The sequence below is a fragment of the Chelonoidis abingdonii genome, chromosome 5, assembly GCF_003597395.2.
Source record: "Chelonoidis abingdonii isolate Lonesome George chromosome 5, CheloAbing_2.0, whole genome shotgun sequence".
Classification (NCBI taxonomy): Eukaryota; Metazoa; Chordata; order Testudines; family Testudinidae; genus Chelonoidis; species Chelonoidis abingdonii.
This window is the reverse complement of record NC_133773.1, coordinates 55,297,592-55,321,746: the sequence shown is the minus strand read 5'-3', so window position 1 is coordinate 55,321,746 and position 24,155 is coordinate 55,297,592. Positions and strand designations below refer to the sequence as shown.

Sequence of the window (24,155 nt, the reverse complement as noted above, 5' to 3'; positions counted from 1 at the left end):
ATTTTAATTTTGGTTGAAAGCCATAGACATCTGTAGCATTTTTGCTCCCTTTACAGTAAGGAATGTATGGTATTAGGCTGCAAAGCTAGAATTAGCCACATCTGAATCCTCTAAGTATGTTGCTGGGAAAAGTAAGAGAGAAGCTTGGAGTTTTGTTAGCTCACAGCTAGTATATTTCAGTTCTCATTAAAGGGCCCAGTTACGCTGTGCGTATAGTGGGCCTGATTTTGAAAAGGTCAGGAGTCTATGACCGTGCAAAAAAGTATATATCCTAATATAGCTTGCCTAATTTGTATGAGCAGTTACCCAAATTGCATGTGCACAGTGGTATTGGGATGCAGAAATTCCCAGTTGAATGCCGGACAGACTATTTGCACGTATAGCCATGGTAATTGCACAGAAAAATTTGGCCTGTAATTGTGGATGTGTGTTTGATTTTTTTTTTTTTACATGGCCCTAGATACCTGATTCTGTCAAGCCTTTACTTTTGCTATGAATAAATTTCTTGTATTGGTCTGAAGGGTCAATATTTGTGCTTAGTACACACAACTGGGCTGGGGAGAGGTAGTTTGCACCATTTCCTTCCCTCAGGAATTCCACTAGGAAAGTGCAGCTTTAAGTTGTAATGAGGATTCCATAGTAGCCACACTGTTCTGCTGCAGACTGACTCTGAGGTGTTCTCAATCAAGACTGCCTTCTGGCTTTCCAGGCCATGCCCCCTCCAGGACAGCAACATGCAGTTTGGAGCTGTGCTGTCTGACTGCAGACTCTGTGACAGAGGGGAAGCTGTGGGGGATCTTACACCACTGCCATTCTTCTCACTTCTTCTCCCACCCTAACTTATGACTACATAGACAACAGAACCTAGGGCTGAATCTGGCTCATGCTCTCAAACAATAGTGTTTTCTCTTTATAAAGTACTCCTATAAAGCCTCTCAGAGTGCTTGTACCCTGCAATAAAACACCTGCTGCTGGACTGTGTCAACTGACTCTGCTCACTGGACTATAAAATTGAAGTGTAGACGCTGAGGCTGAAGCCTGGACTCTGGGGCCCTGTGAGAGAGGAGAGGGAGTCCAAACATCTACACTGCAACGTCATAGTCTCATAGTCTGAGCCCCATGAGCTCAAGTCAGTTGACACAGGCCAGCCACAGGTGTTTTATTTCAGAGAAGAAATACTCTCAGATATGAGACAGTTATACTCTAGCCCAGTATGCTGAAGTCTGTAATAAACTCCAAACAGTAGTATGGAGGGAGGTTGGAGGGGGAGGGTGTTCATATAAATCATATAGACCTCGGTTCCCGAAAGCAGCCTAATAGCAGTAAAAAGCTCATTGTGCAGAAGAAAAAATTCATACCTGAATTTATGAAAATATTATTTAAGCATAGCTTTATCAGTTTTAAAATGGTTAAATTTCTGGCAATTTACCCTCAATTTCCTCAGTTTGTTAAGCAGTTAGCTAACCAAAATAACACTTTTTTAAGTAGCATAAAAACTGTGAAGTGAAAGCAGAGGTTGAAGGAGCAACAGCACTGACTGCAACTGCCATTACCAGGTACAGTTTGCACACAAACACTGAAAATAAAAATATCTAATTGTTCCTGAGCGAATGGGCTTAAAATACTATTTAGAACTAAAAAGCTGAATTCACCTTTCACTTTTAGCCCTTGTGTGTGTATTTGGGATGAAAACTCAGAATATAAATGAGATCAATATCTTGTGGTGGTATACAGTTTACACTCAGCGGTGTGTGTGTGTGTGACACAACTTTGTCCACTGGGTATTGACATGCACAACTTTTGCTAAAATTGATGTGAACTGTGTATATAAATCCTACTAAATTAGGGTTTTGCATGGGACTGGAAGACTCCTGATACTGGTAATTTAATACAGATTTTTTCACCTCGTGGTTCAAATCAGGCCCAATGCAGTAGCTATCAGAATTGTTTCTGATGGCTGTTCAAAGATCTATATGGAATGAACTAGTGATCTCAGTTCAGTTCCTAGTAGAAAAGTGTCTGCACCTGAAAATCCACTATCACAACTGGCATCCTTCTTGGTGTTTTTTAGAGATGCCAAGGGTTAAATTATTGTGGAGACCACCCTTAGAGGCATATTGACAAGGCATAGGCCTGGTCTGCACTACGCCGTTAAATCGATTTAAACAGCGTTAAATCGATTTAACGCTGCACCTGTCCGCACTACACTGCTCTGTAAATCGATTTAAAGGGCTCTTTAAATCAATTTCTGTACTCCTTCAAAATGAGAGGAGTAACCCTAAAATCGATATTACTAATTCAGAATAATGTTAGTGTGGACGGAAATCGACGTTATTGGCCTCCGGGAGGTATCCCACAGTGCACCACTGACCGCTCTGGACAACAATCAGAACTCAGAGGCACTGGCCAGGTAAACAGGAAAAGTCCCGCGAACTTTTGAATTCAATTTCCTGTTTGGCCAGCGTGGAGCTCTGATCAGCACAGGTGACCACTCAGAGCTCATCCGCACAGGTAACAATGCGCAGTCTCCTGAGAATCGAAAAAGAGCACCAGCATGGACCGCACAAGAGGTACTCGATCTGATCGCTATATGGGGAGAGGATTCAGTGCTAACAGAACTCCGTTCGACAAGACGAAATGATGAAAATATTGACGCAATTTCAATCTAGACGGTTAAAGGCCACGCAGGGACTTCAGTTGGCAGTGCAGAGTTAAAGTTAAGGAGCTAGACAGTCTACCAGAAACCAGACAGCAAAGGAAGTCTGGATCGGACCGAAAATGCCGCTCTATGCTGAGCTGCGTATGCATTTTAGGGTGCTGCGCAACCGTACCCCCCTGGCCGTGATTCAGAGGTCGGGGTTGTAATTATCACCATGGCTTGAGATTCTGCGCGAGGGGAAGATGCGGGGAGCGGACGCGGAGGAGGCTTGCTGAAGCACACAGCACTCTTTCGCCCACAGTCAGGAGCTTTGTTGAGCCCAGGAATTACCCTCCCAGCCACCCAAAGCCACTTATCCAGCAGTTGAAGGCCATGGAAGCCGGACCTCTGGTGAGTGTACTTTGTAATATCAACATGGTTTAAACAATCTTTTGTTAATGTTGATTGCAGCAGGGCTTGTGCTGCTTCGCAGCCAGTAAGTTACAGGAAAGTTTGTTCATGTCTGGGGATGGAGCGAAAATTCCTCCAAGATCTCATGAAATCACTCTTGGAGGTACTCACAAGCCTCTTTGCAGAAGATCTTCTTGGGCAAGCGCGGCCTTATCCGGTCCCCCATTGTAGGACACTTTCACCCATTCATGTAGCAGTATTCGGGGGAATATTGTTCACAACAGCAGCTGTTGTACGGCCCTGGTGATTGCTGGCATTCAAGAAACATTACGTTCTGCATTTGCGCTGTTATTCTCAGCTAGTTATTCATTCATTGTAACCTGGTTGATTAGGATTTATTTAATTAGGGGGCATTACCTGGCGATTTTCTCTGGGCTGCCGCTTAAGTCCTTCCTTGCACATAGAAAGCAGGGGGGGGGGGGAAGGATGCGCTGAGCTTTTCTGCATTTGGCGAGCAGGATCTTCCAGCTACCAGCCACGTGTGCTGGGGGTGGAAGGAAAGGAAGGGTATGATCCAATGATCTTACATTGATAGCCGCCTGTGGTGGGGGTAGGAGGGAAAAAAAAACTACAAAAAACCTAACTCCAGATAATAATCGGAGAAAAAATATGAAAACCGAATAAAAAATATAATAAAACAACATAAAGTCTAACACATCACAATGTAGGATAAAATCGAAAAGAAAACAGAAAAAATAAAAACATAAACGTAAACACACAACACTTACAAAAAGGGTTTAGTTAAAGAACCCTATACAAAAGATATTAATTCTATGAAATAAAAACAACAGAAAATAAAAAATTAAAAGACTATAACAACTAACAAAAATGAATATAAGAAACCTAAAATTATATATAAAGCATAAAAAACAAATAACATGAGAAGTACCAATAAAATGAACAAAGAAGAAAAAACTCGAAATGAACATATAAATCAAACCAAAACTACAAGAAATAGCCTCATATAAACAAAGACAGAAAGAAATAAAAAAAAAAAAACAATTAATATAAGATACAGAAAATAGATGATCAATAAAGGTAAAGATAATATAAATATAGAAAAAAAACCCCTGAATGATAAAAAGAGGAGTTGGGGTCTGCTGGATTCCTCTTAACAGGACAGGCATCATAGGTCACTGTGTATATGACGCTGGAGAAGTCAACCATAAAGCCTTACCATGGCCGCATGGAAGCTGATTATGATGCCTGGACCTGCGTCTGTGAGATGCAACCCAGAGCCACAGGCACTCAGTATCTAAATTAATGCAAAATGCGACCTTGAGTGAAATCACATGAGCTGGGTGTAAGGTGGATAGTTTATTCATGTGAAGAGTACAAGCATCTGTAAAATTGTATATTTTTACTACTTTCGTCTCCCTTGATTTCGCTCCCCATGCAGCTGCAGAGTTGTCGGCTCCCTTACCCCATTCGAAGGCTTAGTCAGATAGGCGAGGAGAAGAGAACTCGAGATGAAATGTTCTTCCAAATCCATGGAAGTAACCCGCATGACGGCTCACGAATGAGTGGAAGGATGTGCTAGCAACTACAGGAAAGATGCAGTGACGGGAGGATAGAGAGACGCTCGAGGCTGCAGAGGTGGCAGGAAGATCGCGGTGGCGTGATGCAACGCTGGAGCAATGCTGCGTGATCAAACTGATATTCTCAGACCGCATGTGGATCTTCAGGAGAGCAGCGGGGTTACAGGAGTGCATGACGCCCATGCTTACACCTCAACGTACTACAATGTTCCATATTCTTTCCTCACCCAGACGTGTTTAGGAACGCGTGGGGAAGGCTTTCTGCACCCGCCATTCCCCATGGCCACGTTCCAACCAAAAAGGCTGTCATTACGTTGAAATGTGCTTTAATGGCCTTTTCCTTCCTCCACTCCTCCTCTCAACCCACAGCATGCGGGATACTAGAATAATTTCCTCTGCCTTCTTTTTATACTTACTTTTTAATAAAAATTAATCAAACGGGGAGGGTTGCTTACAGGGGAATGATGTCAATCAGAGGGGCGGTGCTGTTCATCAAGGGGAAACACACAGCAGTCACCGTACCCTGGCCTCGTTGCTGAAACTCGTTTTCAAGGCTTCTTCTGATGCGCCACCGCTCCTGGTGTGCTCTTCTAATCGCCTTGGTGTACTGGCTGCTCGTAGTCAGCGCCAGTGTTGATTTGCCTCAGGCTCCCTCCCGCCACTTAACGATCTCCCCTTCTCTCACAAAGATTGTGGGCACACAGCACGCGGCGAATACTAAACGGACATTGGTTTGGCTGAAGGTCTGAGCGGTAACAGCGCCTTTTAACGGCCAAATGCAATTACACCATTCCTGCACTTCTCAGCCTGTAGTTGAACAGCTCCTGCCACTGTCCCAGGCTGCCTGTGTATGGCTCATGAGCCTGGCATCAAGGGGTAGGCTTGGTCACCCAGATACGGACAGGCATCTCAACATCGCCAATGTCTATTTTTCTGGTCTGAGAGTAATTCCCTGCATGCAGCGTTAAACAGAGTTGTGCTTGAAGACGCGAGCGTCATGAACCCTTCCTGGCCATCCACGTGGCTGCTGTGAAACGTTCCCTTCTGATTCACAAGTGCTTGCAGCACCATAGACAAAGTTACCCCTTGCGGTTTACGTAGTGGGTGCCCTAGGTTACTCCGGGGCAAAATAGGGATATGGGTTCCTCTATGGCCCCCAGTAGGGAATCCCATTGCAGCAATAGCCCACTGTGACCTGCACATTCAGAGTCACACCTTTCGAGCAGCAGTCTTAACGATTTGCTGCTACTACTGCATCACAGCAGCCCCATTAGATTCTCCCACTCAAATGTTCCCGACTCTGGTAGCTGTCTGGAGTTGCAGCTTCCAACGGCTATTGCCCTCGCTTCTCCACTGTGAGGGCTGCTCTCATCTTCGTTATAGGGTTTCAGGGCAGGGAAAAGCAAGTCCAAAGTTCAAGCGAAGTGCTCTTAACGCATGCGAAAGTTTTGCAGGCCATGCGAATCGTCCCACCACCTGCAAAACTATTCGGTCCACCAGTCTGTGCTTTTTTCCCGCGCCCAAAATCGCGTTCATGGTAGCAAGCTGCCCATTACGCAGTAGCTCCCAAAATGCAGGGCCGCAGTTAGGAAGTTAGTGTCATAGTGTCATCGCCTCTCGTCGCTGCGCTGCCGTAGCTGCCTCCTCTCTCTGCCTTGCAGTTCATGATTCACCATAGACAGCACAAGATGCGCGAGGTGTTTACAACGTCTACGATTGCGTTACTGATCTCAGCAGGGTCCGTGATTGCTGTGCTATGGCGTTTGCTCAGTTCACCCAGGAAAAAACGGCGCGAAATGGTTGTCTGCTGCGTTCCAAAGGGAGGGGGTGAGGCTGTACCAGAACACACTGTGACAATGATTTTTGCCCATCAGGCACTGGGCTCTCACCCGGATATTCAAGAGGCGGGGGGGAGACTGAGGGAACTATGGGATAGCTACGGAACAGCTACCCACAGTGCACCGCTCCAGAAATCGACACTAGCCTTGGACTATGGATGCACACCATCGAATTAATGTGCATTAATGTGGACACGCACAATCGACTTTGTAATATCAGTTTTATAAAACTGATTTTAGCTAATTCGATATTATCCCGTAGTGTAGACGTGGCCATAGAAGGAAACCTTGTACTGCTGTTCCCTATGGTGTCTCCAGGCTGGCAGTTTGGTACTTATTCAAGAACTAATCTTTATTTTTAAAAAAACTAAAAAAAAAAATGAGACTTTATCCTTCAGTGGGTAAATTCCCTAGTTTCTAAATGTAAAGGGCTATTCTAATTTTATAATGAAGAATAATAAGTGATAATGCAATCCTGTTTCAGACTTATTTTCTAGCTCCACCTACTGGAGATTAAACATATTCTATGTTGAGTGAATGAACAAAAATTCAGTATAAACTATCAGTCAGATGATTGGTACAAGTAATTTAGTTCAGTTTGAATAATTTTATCTTGTACCCTGCAGGAAAAAAGCAATTCTGTTCATATTCTAGAATAACATTCTATTATTGTCCAAAACTGAATGTGTTCCTCCTAGATCAGACGAAATGTAGTGAGCCTAGAGATTTTGGAAAACTGCTTTTTAAAACATAACTAAAGAGATGTATATTGTAAGTGATATAAATATTTTGATGGGTAATTTTGCTGCCATTTCATAGTGTTTGTGAAACTTAAAAGTTCAACAGGAGTTGAGACATTTTTGGATATTCAGTGTGAGAATTTTTGATTAAAAAATAAAATTATCCTAATCCCTTGTTTATTTAATATACAAGGTCAACTCTCAGAGATCAAGTTAATCAGATGTGCCCTGTTTTTATCACTGTGTAGGCGATGACACTACAAACACAGTTGCAGGGAGATGCCTAGAGACTGCCCAGGTGCGTGCTGCAGGAAGTGGTTTTAGTTCAGTACTAGATATAGAAAGAGGTTCCAATTACTGAATCTCCAGTGATTTTCATGACATTAATGAGTACGGTGCTATTAGTGGTGCCACCTTTTGTGTGAGATATAAAACCAAGGTTTTAAGCACCTCTGATAATTGAGTAGAATAATGTTTAGTACTTCCATGCTTTTAGATCTTGAAAAGTACTTTATTAATTAGTATAGTGGTGTTGGTATTAACATAAAGTACTCCCAACACTAACAAGAGTAAGGGTTTCTATTCTGTTGTCCAGCATAAATTTCAGTTTGAATAATTAGAATTCTGTCTATTCACAGTGACGTTTCAGTTGGGTATAGGTTGCTGTGTGCTCTTTGACAGCAACAGCTGTTAATCTCATAAGTGACTTTGTTTTGGTGGTAAATTAAATGTTGTGTGCATGTCTGAAATCTCTTAAACTGAAAAGTCTGTGTTAACTGGAGCGTAGTTATGTTCCATAGGGTTGCACTGAGTTAAGATCCACTCTTGTGATGTCCCCAAGACTTGTGGGAGATATAGTTGTGCAGTGCTTGTGAGCTCCCTAGGAGCCAAATGTCAGTCCTGCAGCATTTATGAGTATTGCAAGACTGAAGCTCCCTGGAAGACTTCTCTCCTTTTCTGCTGAGCCAGCTCTATGCTATAATCAGGGCAAATCTGATTATATAAACCCACAGTTATGAAGGTATTGGAAGTATTCACAAAATTAGGGTTCTGCTATGTGTATAGATTTGCAGACTGTATTTGGGACCTTTCATTAAGAAAAGAGATGAAAAGTTACATTGAACACAGACGATAGAGGCCTACAGCCCTGCACTGCAATTGCCATTCTTTTCTAGCCCACTGCTTCAGATAAAATAGTCTGTTTCCTAATAAGTCAGCAGTGGACCAAATTTGACGCTATAGAAGAAAGCACACTCCCCCAACAACCAGTGCACTGAATCTTATGCGGAATACTTTGGAAAAGAGAGGGAATCAGATGATTTCCTATTTAGATTGTAAGCTCTTCCAGGCAGGAACTTTCTACTACTACTCTGTGTCTAGCACAGTGAGGACCCATTCTTGGTTAGTCATTAGGCATGATTAATATAATAATAATAATTAGAACCTGAAACTGAAATCTGATCATTGTAACTTGCTTGTAACCGCTAAGTGTTGTTAGTAAGTCATATAAAGTTATATATAAAGTAAGTTATTGTTATATTGATGGTTAAAAATTATTTAGCTCTTTTTAAAATCTTGTCATGGTATGTGCCTCAATAATTCCTTGAAGCAGTGAAAGCCATGTGTAACACATAATATATTTATAATAAAAAGAAAATACTTCTGTGATTTTTTGTAATATCAGTGGGTTATCTTCTTTGACTGAGTGATCCCAGTTACATATTGTTGGTTCCATTTCTCCCTCTCACTGGGGTTCAGAAGTTTATTTTCCTGACTGAAAGATAAGACTGTAATAAAATTCTAAGATTCAAAAGCATCTTAAATGAAACAAATAAAGCTTGTTAAAGAAAACCATGCCTAGATCTAAGACTCCTTAGCTCTCCCCAGGTAGTCTCAATTCAACAAATTTGTTAGAAACAAGATCAGAAAATATGACACTTACATTTCTACAGCGTGCTCTCTCTCTCTCTTTCTCTGTGATTGCCAGTCGTTTTGCCTAACCCTCAGCACCTTAGGGCAGTGGTTTTCAAACTGTGAGTCGCAACCCAGTACAGGGTCGCGGAATGTAAGGCACTTGGTCACGATGTGTCTGGTCAGCCGTTAAAAGTCCCATTGGAAGTGCTGCCCAGATAAGGCAGGCTAGTTCCTACCTGTTCTGACACCATGCTGCCCCTGCCCCAAGCACCAGCTCTGCACTCCCATTGGCTGTTTGAGCTGTGGGGGGTGGTACTTGCAGGCGAGAGGTGTGCGGAGCTGCTTGCATGCCTCCGCCTAGGAGCCAGACCTGCTGCTGGCTGCTTCCAGGGCACAGTGCAGCCCATGGTGCCAGGACAGGCAGGAAGTCTGCCTTAGCACCCCTGCTGCTTCGCTGACCAGGAGCTGCCCGAGGTAAGCTCGAGCCCCAATTCCCTGCCCAAACCCTGAGCACCCCTCCAAATGCAAAGTCCTCTCCTGTACCCCAAACCCTTCATCCCCAGCCCCATCCCAGAGCCTTTACCCCCAGCCCAGAGCCCTGATCCCCTCCCACTCCCACACCCCCTGCTCCAGCCTTGAGCCCCTCTCACTGTCCAAACTCCTCATTCCCAGCTCCATTGGTTCACGGGCATCAACAGTTTTCTTCAAATGGATCCCCAGAAAAAAATGTTTGAAAACCACTGCCTTGGGGTATGTCTATAGTACAACTGAAAGTGAGTCTCCCAGCCAAGATGGACAGAACTGAGCTAGAGCACTAAAAATAGCAATGTGGATGTCCCGGCTCAGGCTCTCAAGCCCACCCAACCCTCTAGACTTCAGACCTTGAACTCCAGCCCAAGCCAGAATGCCTACACTATTTTTTAGTGCGCTAGCTCAAGCCCCACTAGTGCGAGTCTGTCTGCCCAAGTTGACAGGCTCACTCCCAGCTGCAATGTAGAGATTACCAATCTTTTGCCTCTTGAAATAGGATGAATGTCAATTATACTTTTGAGGTTACTTTAATGAGGTCAGGTGTGACCTTGCTTATTACCATATCAGGCACTGAAGCATCCTTCATATTAATACTATGACAATAAACTCTGCTCTTATCGCAGAATGACTTCTCTGGCACAGCACATGCTGTGTCTTCCAATCTCATTTATTGTGTTTGCTTTCCTGGGCAAATGGTTTTATTTCATAGATTCATAGAGCTTAAGGCCAGAAGGGACCAGATCATCTAGTATGACTGACTTTACATTTCTCTCAGTTACCCCTGTCATGAGCCCAATAACTTATATAGTGTTTGGCTCAATCATATCTTCATAGAGTTATAGACTGTAAGGCCAGAAGGGAGAACTGTGATCATCTAGTCTGACTTCCTGCATAAGACAGATCATAGAGCTTTCCCTGAATTATTCCTGTTTGAACTAGAGAGGCATCCAGGCTTGATTTGAAGACATCTGGAGATGGGGAATCCACCGCTACTTCCCTTATTAGTTTGTTCCAATAGTTAATTACCATCACAGTTCAAATCTATGCTTAATTTCTAATCTGAATTTGTCTTCAGTTTCTAGCCATTGGTTCTTATGACTTCTCCATTGGATTGCTAAGTTTGTTAGCACTTGGTATTTTCTTCCCATGAAGGTAGTTGCACACTGTAGTCAAGTCACCTCTCAGTCTTTTTGATAAGCTAAACGGATTGTACCCTTTACATCTCTCACTGTAAGGCATTTTCTCTAGGCCTTCAGTCATTTTTGTGGGTCTTCTCTGCACCCTCTCCAATTTCTCAACATCCTTGTAAAAATGTGGACATCAGACCTGTACACGGCATTTCAGTCTCCATCTCACCAATGTCATATACAGAGATATAATCACCTCCCTACTCCTACTAACTACTCCCCAGTTTATATGTCCAAGGATCACACTGGACTTTGTCACTGCACTGCAGTGTGTGCTCATGTCCAGTTCCTAGTCCCCTGGCACCCTTAAATCCTTTTCAGAGTCACTGCTTTCCAGGATACAGTCACCAGCTCAATAGGTATGACCTGCATTCATTTTTATCAGATATACAACTTTTCATTTGGTTTTATTAAAACACATTTTGTTTGAATGGGCCCAGTTTATCAAGAAATCCAGACCATTAAATGACTGCCCTGACCTCATAATTATTTCCTACCTCCTGCAACCTAGCATTTCAAAAGTTTCTTTTATCCTTCATAGTTCCCGACTCATAACATACACTTTTGGTCAGAATTTAGTTCATGGGTATATCTTTTCAAATCATAGTCTAAATGAACTTCCCCTCAGAACACCTCTGTCTTCCCTTTCCAGTGTTAATTAGTCCTTCACTGATCTGGCTGGGAATGTTACTTGAAACAATTTGCCATTATCTCCAACTTAATTTATATTGTGGCAGATCTCCGACCTTGTCTCTGTGGGTCCCGCACTTCCAGGAGGTCTGTGCTAGCCTCAGTGGCTCACTGTGACCCTCCACATAGCCCTTCTCTCTCTAGGGCCAGGGTACAGTCTACTGAGCCCTTTTCATCATAAGTCAGCAAGGAGGTTGGTGAGAGAATTCCCACAGTCTCTGTCGTCTCTAGGGCTTATTCAAGAACAGTTTAGTCTCCTGTCCTGACAGGGGCTTGTCGTCTTCTTCCAGGAGGTGTTTCTGTAATGGTGGGTTGGGGGAACCTGGGCCCACCCTCTACTCTGGGTTCAGGCCCAGGGACCCTAGTGGCAGCAGCTGTTGGCAGCTGACCTTTCACCTCCAGAGCTGCTACACGTCCCTGGGCCATTTCCCCACAGCTCTCCTGCTTCTCTCTCTCAATGCCTTCTTCACCCTTACCTTAGGGCTCCCTTTCCAGTGGCTTGAGGGTGTCCAGTGGCTTGAGGGAGTCGTACTTCCTTTCCTCTGGCTTCCTTTTCCTTCCCCCAGCCTAACCGGAGTCAGCTCTTTTACGATATCAGAGGAGCCTTAATTAGAGTTAGGTGTTCACATTAGCTTAACAGCCTCACCTGACTCTTTGCAGGTTAATTGGAATAAGGTGTTCTCATTAGCCTAACGGCCTCAGCTGACTCTTTGTAGGCTAATTGGAGTCATGTGTCCACCCCGCTCTGGTCAGCCAGAGAACAGAAAACTGCTTATCCAATGGCCCGTATATCTGCTTTCTACTACTCTGGTGTACATCAGCTGGTGGCTCCTTCACGGAGCCGGGAGCATGGGCATGTACTTGGTGCGGTTCACTCCCCTCCCAGACACGTGCCCCTTTTGTGGTGTGTGAGAGACCCTGGCTCATGTATATCTGGAGTGCACCAGGTTGCAGCCTCTATTCCAGCTTCTCTTAGATATATTATTACTGTTTTGGTTGCACTTTTCCCCTCACCTGTCCATCTACGCACTCCTTATCCATGGCTCAACAAAGTCGCGGGACCTCCTTGTCAGCCTCCTCCTAGGCCTGGCCAAAATGGCCATCTACAAAACCAGGGAGAGGAGGTTGGCTGATGGGGGTTTCCTGCAACTGTGAGGCCTATTTCCACTCCTCAGTCTGTTCACGTATCTGTGCAGAGTTCCTCTGGGCGGCATCTGCTGGCTCCCTTGACACCTTCGAGGAGCAGTGGGCACTATCCGGGATTCTCTACTTGGTCCCTGTCAGGTTCCCTTCGTTTATCTCTGTGACCTCACTCCCATTCCTGTTAACTCCTTAGTTGTCCCTCACAATTATTTGGAATGCTGGACCTGTGGATCCTCCCCTTAGGCTGGGGGGAGGTTCTTTAGCAATGGGCAGGCGGAAGCTTTCGCCCACCTGCCGCCAAACACCTCCTCCAACCTAAGGGAACCCCTCCCACTTCCTGGATCCCAACAGGACTATTCTGCTCTACCCAACTGGCCTGGGTCTATCACAATATATTTAAATGGAACATATTTTCATTAAGTCTGTGATCCTTAATAACACCAATCCACAGCAAATACGGTGGCTTGCTGTATGTTATTCAGTCTGTCACACACTGTATAATCTTGGTATTTTCTACACATCTGAATTCTTAAGGTCAGGTTATGAAAATTGAACAGATTCCTGAGGAGGGTGAATCTGGGTGTGATGTATTAGAGATTAGGCAAACCCTGAGTGGTTTGGATTCACATGTAATTTTATTAAAACCTACAAAGTCCAAATGTGGAGTAGTGATGGGGCCAGTTTGGATAAATAATTCCAGTTTTCGTCCATCACTAGATATGTTTGTTGTATTCCTTTTTATTTCACCCAAGCATTCCATTTTTTAAAGTATTTCATTATTTGAAAATCTTTTATTTTTAATATGCACTTTAATAAAACATCAAAATATATTTCAAAATATTGTGATACATAGTTATTTTCTTTACCAATATCTGTCCTTCAGATAATTCCAAAAGTCATTTTATTATCCTTAAATATCCAAAACAAAGAAATAGAAAGAAGTTCAAAAAAGATAGAGAAGAATGACTAATGCCCATACCATACATTAGTCTGCTAATCCTGCACCCAGCTGCTTCTTTTCCTTGCCTTCCAAGGCTGATCTCATGTCAGATGTGGGAAGCTCCCACTCTCACAACTAAGCTGTATTTGTTCAGCTCTGTATAACTTAGATTATAAACTCTTCAGTGCAGGAATGAGGAGCAAATTGTTAGCTGGTGTAAAATGTCAAAAAACGATTCCAGTGATTATTGGACCACCTGGAGAGATCTCTAAGGCTACGAATGAGCAGCTCAGGAACACATTAGGAATCAGAGGACTGCAAGGGACCTCGAGAGATCATCTGTCCAGTCCCCTGCACATTTAGTCCAGTCCCCTGCACTCCAGTCACCCTGACAGGTGTTTGTCTAACCTACTCTTAAAAATCTCCAGTGATGGAGATTCCACGACCTCCCTTTGCTTACCCACCCTGAAGGTTAAGAATTTTTCTTAATGTCCAACCTAAACCTCCCTTGCTGCAATTTAAACCCATTGCTGCTTTTCCTTCCTCAGAGGTTAAGGGAGAACAATTTTTCTCCCTCCTCCTTGTAATAACCTTCTATATGTTTGAAAAGTATTATCATGTCTTCTTTTCTCCAGATTAAAGAAACCCAGTTTTTTCAGTCTTCTCTCATATGTCATGTTTTCTAGACCTTTAATCATTTTTGTCGCTCTTCTCTGGACTCTCTCGAATTTGTCCATATCTTTCCTGAAATGTGGCATATAGAACTGGATACAATAATCCAGTTTAGGCCTAATCTGTGTGGAGTAAATTCAGACCATTTCCCCAGTTTGTCCAGATCATTTTGAATTTTAATCCTATCCTCCAATGCACTTGCAATCCTTCCCAGTTTGGTATTGTCTGCAAACTTTATAAGTGTAATCTCTATGCCATTATCTAAATTATTGATGAAGATATTGAACAGAACCGGACCCAGAACAGATTCCTGGGGGTCCCTTTTCCATATGTCCTTCCAGCTTGACTGTGAATCACTGATAACTACTCTCTGGGAACAGTTTTCCAACCAGTTATGCACCCACCTTACAGTAGCTCCACATAGGTTGTATTTCCCTAGTTTGTTTATGAGAGGGTTGTGCGAGGTAGCCTTTCTCAAGTCAAGATATACTGCATCTACCTCTTCCCCTCTAACCACAAGGCTTGTTATCCTGTCAAAGAAAGCTATTAGGTAGATTTGACATGATTTGTTATTGACAAATCCATGCTGACTGTTACTTATCAGCTTATTATCTTCAAGGTGTTTACAAAATGATTAATTATTTGCTCCATTATCTTTCCAGGTACTGAAGTTAAGTTGACTGGTCTGTAATTCCCCAGGTTGTCCTTATATTCCGTTTTTATAGATGGATGCTATATTTGTGCTTTTTCAGTCATAGTTCCATGAACTTCAAGTGAGCTATAACAATTTACACATCTGGCCCCATGCCTTTCCACGAGTTTTTTACAGAGCTGTGAATAACTATAGTGCTATGGAAATCATAACACAGGTAAATACGGCAGTTAGAATTATACAGGAGTATTTGTTTGGGATTAAATCTAATCCCAGCTCCCACCCTGAGTATGTAGTTTAGACTCAGGGGAGATATACAGGGGAAGGAAGAGAGATGAGTATTTTCCCCAGGATAACCATTCCATAGAGCCTGCTCTAACATAATGGTTAGAATGGGATTGGAAGGACTGGAGGATCTACACAGCCACTGCCAACTTCTCTGTCCCTGAGAAGAAGCTTTTATCTACAGGTTTTTCTACAGTATAACTAGTCTTCATGTTCTGTATTGTTCCAGGTGACTGGTATGAGCAGCTTTATCCCCTCATAATTACACTCAAAGACTGCATGGGAGAGGTGGTGACAAGGGCAAAGCAATCAATGACTTTTGTTCTACTTCAGGAACTTGCATGTGGCTTGCCACAGCATTTGATGTTGACCCTACGAAGAGACATCGTCTTTAGTCAAGCAGTAGGTGCTTCTTCAGTCACTGTTTTTCTGTTGTGATTACTGTTTGTTATTTTCATTATTGTAATTAATCATGGCATACATGCAGGTATTCATTTTTTCTTTTAACGCAACACAACTCCTTCATTTGTTTTAATTCATTCACTTTAATTTTCTGTACTATGATGAGCAATTAATTGATTTAGGTTGGGTTTGACTTTTAGGTTGGGTTTGCAAAGGAGCCTAAGGGACTTAAATGAATAAATGTCATCTAATTTAAATAGGAGTTGGGTGCCTAATTACCTAGGCTCCTTTGAAAACCCCAACCTTAAATATTAATAGACTTAAGGGCATCTTTCTGATCTCAGTTACAGCAGTGTAAATCAGAAGTAACCCCACCGGAAGTCAATGAAGTTTCATGGGTGTAAAACCAATTTAAGGTCAGAATGAGATCCATATATTTTATGTATATGTTACCCTACAAAATACCATAATATGCAATTGAGATTATATATATTAGCCAAACAGTAATTTCCATCTTGTTCTTCAATCACCAAAGTACAACCTGTATCCTGTAGAAAAATAGCAAACATAGTTATGAAACTCTTGTATTACACTAATTAATCTGTTTTCCCCACAAAATTTCTGCCATCTTTTTGTTTGTTTTGTTTGTTTAGCTTGCTGGATTGGTCTGTGGGTTTATAATCAAATTGCACACAAGTTTACATGATCAAGGCTTCCTACAGCAGCTTCATACTGTTGGGTTAATTGTTCAATACGAAGGACTTCTCAGCACGTATAGTAAGTATTCCCCTGGAACAACATTGCTTAGTCTTCTTTACAAACCAAGAAGTTCACCCAGTAGGTTCTTATTTTAACTTTTATTCAGTAATTTGCCTTATTGAATCAACAAATATTACCCTAATACAAAACAGCAGGCTTCCATACAATAGCACAGTTAAAGCCATTGAGAGAGTACTATATGTCAGTTCAGCATAATAAAGTATAATAATCTGTTTTTGTTCAGTTTCTTTTGAAAACATACATTCTAATTATTCAATGTGGAGTGCTGAATTGTAATGTCATTAATACAACAGACTAGTTTCCGCAATACAACTATTGTGACTTTTATATTTGAAAAATACTATAAACTATACTAGTACAGGTGTTTAGGCTGACCCACATAATTGGTTTATACAACTAACCCAGATACCCAGTTTAAATAGCTACTAAATCTATAATCTACTGCCAGTCAGTATTTCTGGAAATTACATGTCAGGCTTGTGATGTGAAGATAGCATTAATCTATTTAAATTTCCAACTGCTTCATAGATGCTGTGACGCAATACACCACAATTTACTAATTCACCTTAGAACACAACTTTGCTTAATACACGGTACTTAGATTTGTTTATAGAGAAAGCAAGTACAGGTTTATTTAACGAAGGATAGCAGATTCATTTGATAGCAAACAGAAATGTCGGAAACAAAGGATTACTTTTGAAACAAAATTGTAATGTGCTTTTTATAGCCTAAACTTAACTAACAAGTTGTTCTCCTGTATAAAGAAGTTTATCTCACCCAAAGTTCTTCCCAGTGATTTCAGCCAACTGAGACCCCTTTTTCGTGAAGCAAACCCACTGTCAGTTTATCTCCTTGGTGAAGGATTCCAGAGTGTCTTTTTTCACCACTAGATAACCAGACCATACCTTTGATTTTCAATTGAAAATAGGATAACCCCTTCCCCCCCTCAAATCCCACTATTTACCTGTTTCTGTTAATTTTATTTTGAAGTCCCCTGCAAGCTCTTCATTAGTATTTGACTTCGTATGCTGAGAAACTTCTACTACAAGACACTCAATATACAATAGTAAGCTAGGGAGATAAGTGTCTCCCACCTCCTATATGGAGAAGTTTTTCTTAAGACAGTCTACCTTTGAGTGACTTCCCTTTAACTACAAGGACTTAAGAACATAATTTCCCATGTTTACACACACACACACACGTCTTTTTATATATTATCTGCACATAGATTTTGTAATAATTATAATGACCAGGGTGACACAGGCTTTCAGAAGAGACCTTACATGACCCCTTTTGGTGAACCCTGTAACCCTACATACCTGTAACCCTGCCAGTTGGCACCAAGAGGTTTCTGAATCACCGATGCCAACACGGATAGCTATTAAGTGGGACATTTGGAGGGAAAAATTGCAACACAGTTTGAAATGCGCTGAAAAGAATGGATTTTTTTAAGTCAGGCCGAGTTATTTTTTCTGAAAATAGCGACTATCCCACTTAAGTAGGGACAGTCGGTATCTTGCAGCCCTTTGCCAGTCCCAAAATCAAGTTTTACTGTTTGTCCCCCACTATAAGATTACCTCAGTAAAGGGGCTCTCTGTTTGAAGTCTGTCAGAGGTGCACCCATTATAATACGCAAAATATTTGCCCTCCAAGAGCAGAACAGTCTTTAAAGGGCTTGTCAATATGGGCAAAATTTTGAAACCTGGCTGCCCTAAAGTTGTGTTCCTTGAATGTAATGACCTGATCTTCAGAAGTATCCAACACCCACAAACACTGGTAAGGTCATTCGGTGACCTATTTTTATTTAGATACCTTAAATGTGAATTTAGTAGAGTAATTTTAGTCACTCCAGTTTGAAATGTATTACACTTATTATTGTACTAGAACCCTTTCAGGTATAGACACTAGCTAGTCAGTCACATCTGCATCTGTTAACATCTTTTGTAATTTTTCTGTACAGGTGAGGAAATTGGGATGCTAGAAGATATGGCTGTGGGCATTTCAGACTTACAGAAAGTAACGTTTAAAATAATTGAAGCCAAATCCAATGACTTCTTGCCTGTAATAACTGGAAGGCGGTAAGTATTGTCCATTTCCTGAAGCACAAACCCAGAGACATGTAGCTTTAACTTGTGCCAGGAAAATCAAGTGGAAACTCAGTGTTTTTCTTGTTGCTGTGTTTCCTTATGTGGGAAATGCTATAAATGTGACTTGTCTGAAGAGTGAATAGATGGCCTGTAAAGGCAGTAATGTCCTGAAGAGCCTGTAATGGTAATAATGCTTTGGACTTTCTAGTGCCTTCAGCTGAGGATGTCAGTTACAAATATTAATACATATTCATTCTCACAGTGTCCCTGTGAGTTGTGTACTTGTTATTATCCATTTTTATATATGGGGAAATTGAAGCACACAGGGCCAAAATTTTCAGAAGTGGCCTCTAAGTTTGGTTGTCTCAATGCAGGGGCCCAGCTTGAAACACTGGAGGCCTTTTCTTCAGGGGTGCTGAGCACTCTGTTTCCATTCACGTCTGTGGAGATGTGGCGCTGCATCTCTGAAGATCTGACCTGATGTCCCTCTAAACTGGGAACCCAAAATTAAGACGATCCAAAATTCTGAAAAATTAAACCTACATGATTTGCCTAAGATCATACAGGACATTTGAGGCAGATCTGGATGTAAAGAACAGATATTTTTAATCTCTACCTGTGCTTTAAATACTAGTACACTTTGCTTCTCAAAGAAGTAGTACTGAAGCTTAGTACATAAGTTGAATACAGAAATAGGGTCTGTAACATACGGGGATTGAAAAGGATAGCTTACATGTGATAAACTTTCTTTTCTTTGTTGTTATCCTAGTCTAAAACTTCAAATGTTTTTACCTGTGCAGGAATTATTTCCTTAATAGTGCTATAATTCTTAAGATGACCATAAATTAAATTCAGCTAAAAGCAGTAACTTTTTAGAAAAGATGTATTGTCACTGTTGAGGGAAGGAAGGGGTATTCACCACTATTTTTCTTTATTATTCCTGACAATTCATTCTCGTGCTGTGCACTTTCCGAAAAGGGATTGAAATAACTATCCAGGAAGATCAGAGCATGACGGGAAAACATCAGGAATAATTAAGAAAAAGTAGACTCTGAACAGAAGAAATATGTTCTTTGTAAACATTCCCATCAAAAGTCTTGACAAATCCAACAGCCACTGTTACTGGCTTGGTGCCATTACTGCAGCTGATTGAACTATCATGCTAGGAGGTCCAGGTTTTGAAATAGACATGGGCTTTAAGATGCCTGAGGCATTATGGATTGACAGAACAGATAGTTGTCAGGAAGAGGACTTACTGGCTATCATGACTATACTATGCTTACTGGTGGGTGAGTCACTGAATGAAATTGGTGGTATCAGTTTATTAAAAGGAAGCTTTACCTCTGCTGAGCCCCATTCCTGTTAGAGATGTGATGACACGGTACCGATCAGGGGCACAGGAGGTTAAATGTAAAGAGCAAAAGTAGGGTCAAAACCTACCAGTTTTCTGATCACTGTAACAAAAAAAAATATTTTCTGACTAACTTCTGTCCTTTTTTAGTTGATCTTATGTAATAGAGGTCTCTAAAATGAAACTTGCAGGGAAAATGCAGAGCTGCTAGACAGAAAATTCATTTACCTCTTTTTGTTATAAAGCTTCCAAAGTCAGAGTATTATCTGTAATTTGCTTTGCAGGGAAATGCTTAGGTCCTCAATTTTATGTATGAAAATAAGTCAGTCCAAACGTCACAGCTCTAATGTGTGCTGCAGCCCCAAAACATCTTTCAGTAAACAATGTTCAGTTTCACATGCTTAAAGGGTTATTATAAACAAAAGTAGTAAAGAAAAAAGTAGTATTTTTAAAAATTCCTTAGCGTTTTTTTTGTTTCCATGAACTCTGAGGCATGACAGGATAGTTTATTATAAAAACTTTCAACTAATGTTTTTTACCATTGCTGCATGGTTAAGGTGCAAGGCAAGTAAAGCTAAGTAGATAATCCCAAAATTTAAATCATTAATACCTAAATGTGCTGTTGTGATTTATTGTTATTTTCTTAAATAACCTAGTTTTTCTGTGGCAAGAGATAGTATTAAATGCTAAAATTTTGTAATGATTTTTAGGAACACAGGACTGGAAGTGACCTCCTGGGTCATTAAATCTAGTCCCCTGCTATCACAGGCAACCCTGCACATAATGCCGTACATAAGTTTGTCAAGCTTTATCTTAAAACTAGTTAGCAATAGTAGGGGCAAACAACCTATGGAAGGCTGTTCCAGAACTTCATTCCTCTGATGGTTAGAAACCTAATTTCAAAGCTAAATTTATTCATGACCAGTTTATAGACACTTGTTCTCTAGCCAAAATTATCCTTTAATTTTTATGCTAAGCCTTCCATTCACTGGGAAATGTAGTTGTATAACTCAAATCAAATCCACTAAGCCTGTCTACATGGAATCCAGCCATCAAAGAAATTACACGGCAAAAAAAGATTTTGTTTTGTTACTATATCTTATTTAAATCAAACTGGTAATGCAATAGTAAATTAGTCTCAAATTAGTGCTTTGGATTACAGTGATTGTTGTCTTCTTGCCTGACTTCAGTGTTGCTCTTGGGCCATGAAGATATCCTATTATCCCAGCTCAGTAGTATTTCTCAAGATAATTTGAAAGGCAGCTTTTGTCATTGTGCAATTTAATATCAATTGAAAAAGTCACACAAGATGGTACCACTGTGGAGATTCTGTCCCAAGCACACACAAAACAAAAACAAAAATCACCACATGTATAACACCACTGTTTTCAGTTTGTCATATCTAAAGGCGACATCTTACAATGATTTTTTTTATAGCCTAAAGACATAGTGATTCTTGGATGTAAAGTGCAGTGATTATGATGGTCCTCTGGACTTGATGTTTAGCAGCACATATTTTTAAAATGAAACCAAATCAACTTTTCAGTCTCATGCAAGCATACCATCATACCAGATTAGTAGTACAATAGCATTTGACAGTCAAGATTCAGCAATTAGGAATTCCAACCCGCAGGCCTGGGACAAGTGGCATTATGCAGAGGTCATCTGAAAAGAGCTTTCTGTACAAGCAGAAACCTCATAAACTCTGTACTGCTTTAAACTAGGGAATTAAACACAGAAAACATAAATTAGTCTTATCAGGGGCTTGGAGACTTGCATAACTAGTCCACAGCTAATGATACTGCTCATGAGAGTGCCTACTTTATAGAGCATTTGCTGCTTAACAATACCAGATTTGCACTAGTGCTAACTGAGCCACGGCATGTATCACACCCCTGGCTGAGTCCCTCTTGTGTGTAGTCACCAGTCTGCTTTATTGGACCCGACCTTCAGATGCTGCATGCTTCCAAGCACACCAGGTCTGGACAGTCTCTCTACCTTTGGCCTCTCAGACACATTCCCAGAGTGTAGATTCCTTGTCTGACAGCTCATCGGATGGTGGAGTACTACCATGGTCCAGCTGCCCAGACTTCCAAGACCCCTTCCAAGTTTCCCCCATAGCTTATGCACACTCTCTCCAGAGCTCCACCCATGTGACCATGCCAGATTATAGTTTTAACTCTTCTGAGACCGCATGACATGTAAGGAACACAGAGGATTTACAAAAGAACTTCCTAAACACACCCACACATTACTCTTAAACAGTACACGGGTATAAGAGCTATGAAAAAACAACAAATGCGTGTATGCTCTCTCCAGTGAGTCTACGCTAACCCCTTCTGAGAGTCCTTAAGCTCTGTCCCTGTGTGAGGTGGGTAAGTGCCTCCTTGTCTTCTTCCTCTTGACATGCTCTCTGCTTCCTGGCAGTGTTTGGTTTCAGTCCCCTCTGGCTGGCTTGACAGCCTTCATTGAGTAATTAAAGTCCCAGCCCTCTGGAGAGAAACTGGGAGAACCAGCTTCCTTTAACTTAGTCCCTCTGTTTATCAAACTCATTGTTCTCAGAGGGAAGAGGCACCTTTGTTGTCTTTCTCATTCAGGGTCAGACCCTAGGCACAAGCCCTACTTCAACAAGATGACGAGGCAATCTAGCATGATGGTTACAGTGTACAAGGAAAGACACAATCAAGGTTATACTCAAAATAGAGGCTGAATCATGGTTTTCACAAAATCAGACGGGGGACAAGGATATAACACCCAAACTGTCACATCATGTCACTTCTAAAACACCAGAATTCATATTTGTGTAATGAACCATCCTGTACTTTTAAACTGAATATTCATAGTGCCACTTTTGCTTCAGAGGATGCTTTCTAGCCAAGGAGTGAAGTCCTGGCCCACTGAACTCAATGCAGATTTTGCCATTGACTGCAGTGGGGCCAGGATTTCACCTAGGGTTTTCACTGGGTACAAAAAATTATGCAAATGGTATTAGAGTGTACTTCAGGTCAATTCAAGAGTAAACCAAACAAAAATGGTGGTGTAGCTCAGCATACAGCATTTTAAGATTTGAAGTACCTTCATTAATATTTCTATACCAAGTGACAATGAGACAAAAGGCTTTTCTTAATTTTTCTACTGCCCTCACTTTTTTTATTCCTTTTTTTCCACTTCAGAGAAAAAGTCATTATCAAGACCTAGTGTATAATTATATTACTGACCCTATTTCCTTATAGATTTGCAATGGTTTCAAAACAGAAATAAATAAAAATAAAGGTTTACCACAATTAACAGGAGGGGAAAACGTTGATTTCTAAGTGTAAACATTCTTTGCTGTGGGACCTATGAGGATGATAGTTTAGATTGAACAGCTAGATATTCTCATCTCTTATGCTTCCTTTTATTTTCCTAGTGAACATTATGTAATAGAGGTCAAGCTTCCAGCAAAGATGTTTGAATTGCTGCCTCAAGAGATCAAAGAAGGAAAGCAGCTGCATGTGTACCCAGTCCTCTTTAATGTTGGAATCAATGAACAGCAAACACTTGCAGAGAGGTAAGGCAGCACCTTTAGAAAGATACATGTCTTAGTTTCTGCTTCTGGATGTTGTGCTAGTCCAGATGGTCTCTCACAGGATTACATAGGAATCTTGCTTATTACTTGCCCTTGGGCCAATTCAGATTGTTTTGGTACGTATTAGAAAAAATAAATCACATTAAGGGAGATAATCGGATGGTATGGACTAAAACAAACAGTGCAAAAAGTCAGGAAAAAATATGTAATAAGTATATCAATCTATTTCCTACAGTTAAAGCCTGATTTGTTCTTTAATGCACACACTTAGCTCTAATTCATGCTGACAGAAGCAATGTATTCTCAAAGAGCAGATGTTGGCCCTTTGAAATATCTCTTGGAAAATCCTAAAACCACTTAATTTGTTGTCATAGCTATGAAGCTGAAATGCTGAGCAGGTAACAGGCATTGGGAGATGCATACTTTCCTCACATTTTGTAAATTGATAGCATGGGGCTCATGAATAGAGGTAATAGATAATAAAGTAGTAATGGATTATGTTATTAATAGTCTTATAATGGCATGAATGGTGGTGTTATATTTTTTTAAACTTTTAATGTATAAATATGCTTGCATAGCCTAGCCTAGCTACAGCCTCAAGACAGTTCTATATATCAAGCTAGTCAGCCTATGCTACAGTTCCTGTCAAAGATTCACCAAACTATTCACCTGCTTCCTAGGTGAAGGACAGCTCTGGGAAATGTTAAATAATATATGTGACTACAAAG

At 41.2% G+C, this 24,155-nt stretch overlaps 1 protein-coding gene across 3 annotated transcripts in view; it reads left to right on the top strand.

Moving 5' to 3' along the window:
• Positions 1-24,155, top strand: part of INPP4B (inositol polyphosphate-4-phosphatase type II B) — a 329,709-nt gene that overhangs the window by 234,396 nt on the left and 71,158 nt on the right. For all 3 annotated transcript variants that reach the window (XM_032768984.2, XM_075066288.1, XM_032768983.1), the window contains 4 exons: positions 15,469-15,641; positions 16,295-16,418; positions 18,382-18,499; positions 23,269-23,409. In XM_032768984.2, the coding sequence (XP_032624875.1) occupies positions 15,469-15,641; positions 16,295-16,418; positions 18,382-18,499; positions 23,269-23,409 (556 nt within the window). The remainder of the gene's footprint in view (positions 1-15,468; positions 15,642-16,294; positions 16,419-18,381; positions 18,500-23,268; positions 23,410-24,155) is intronic.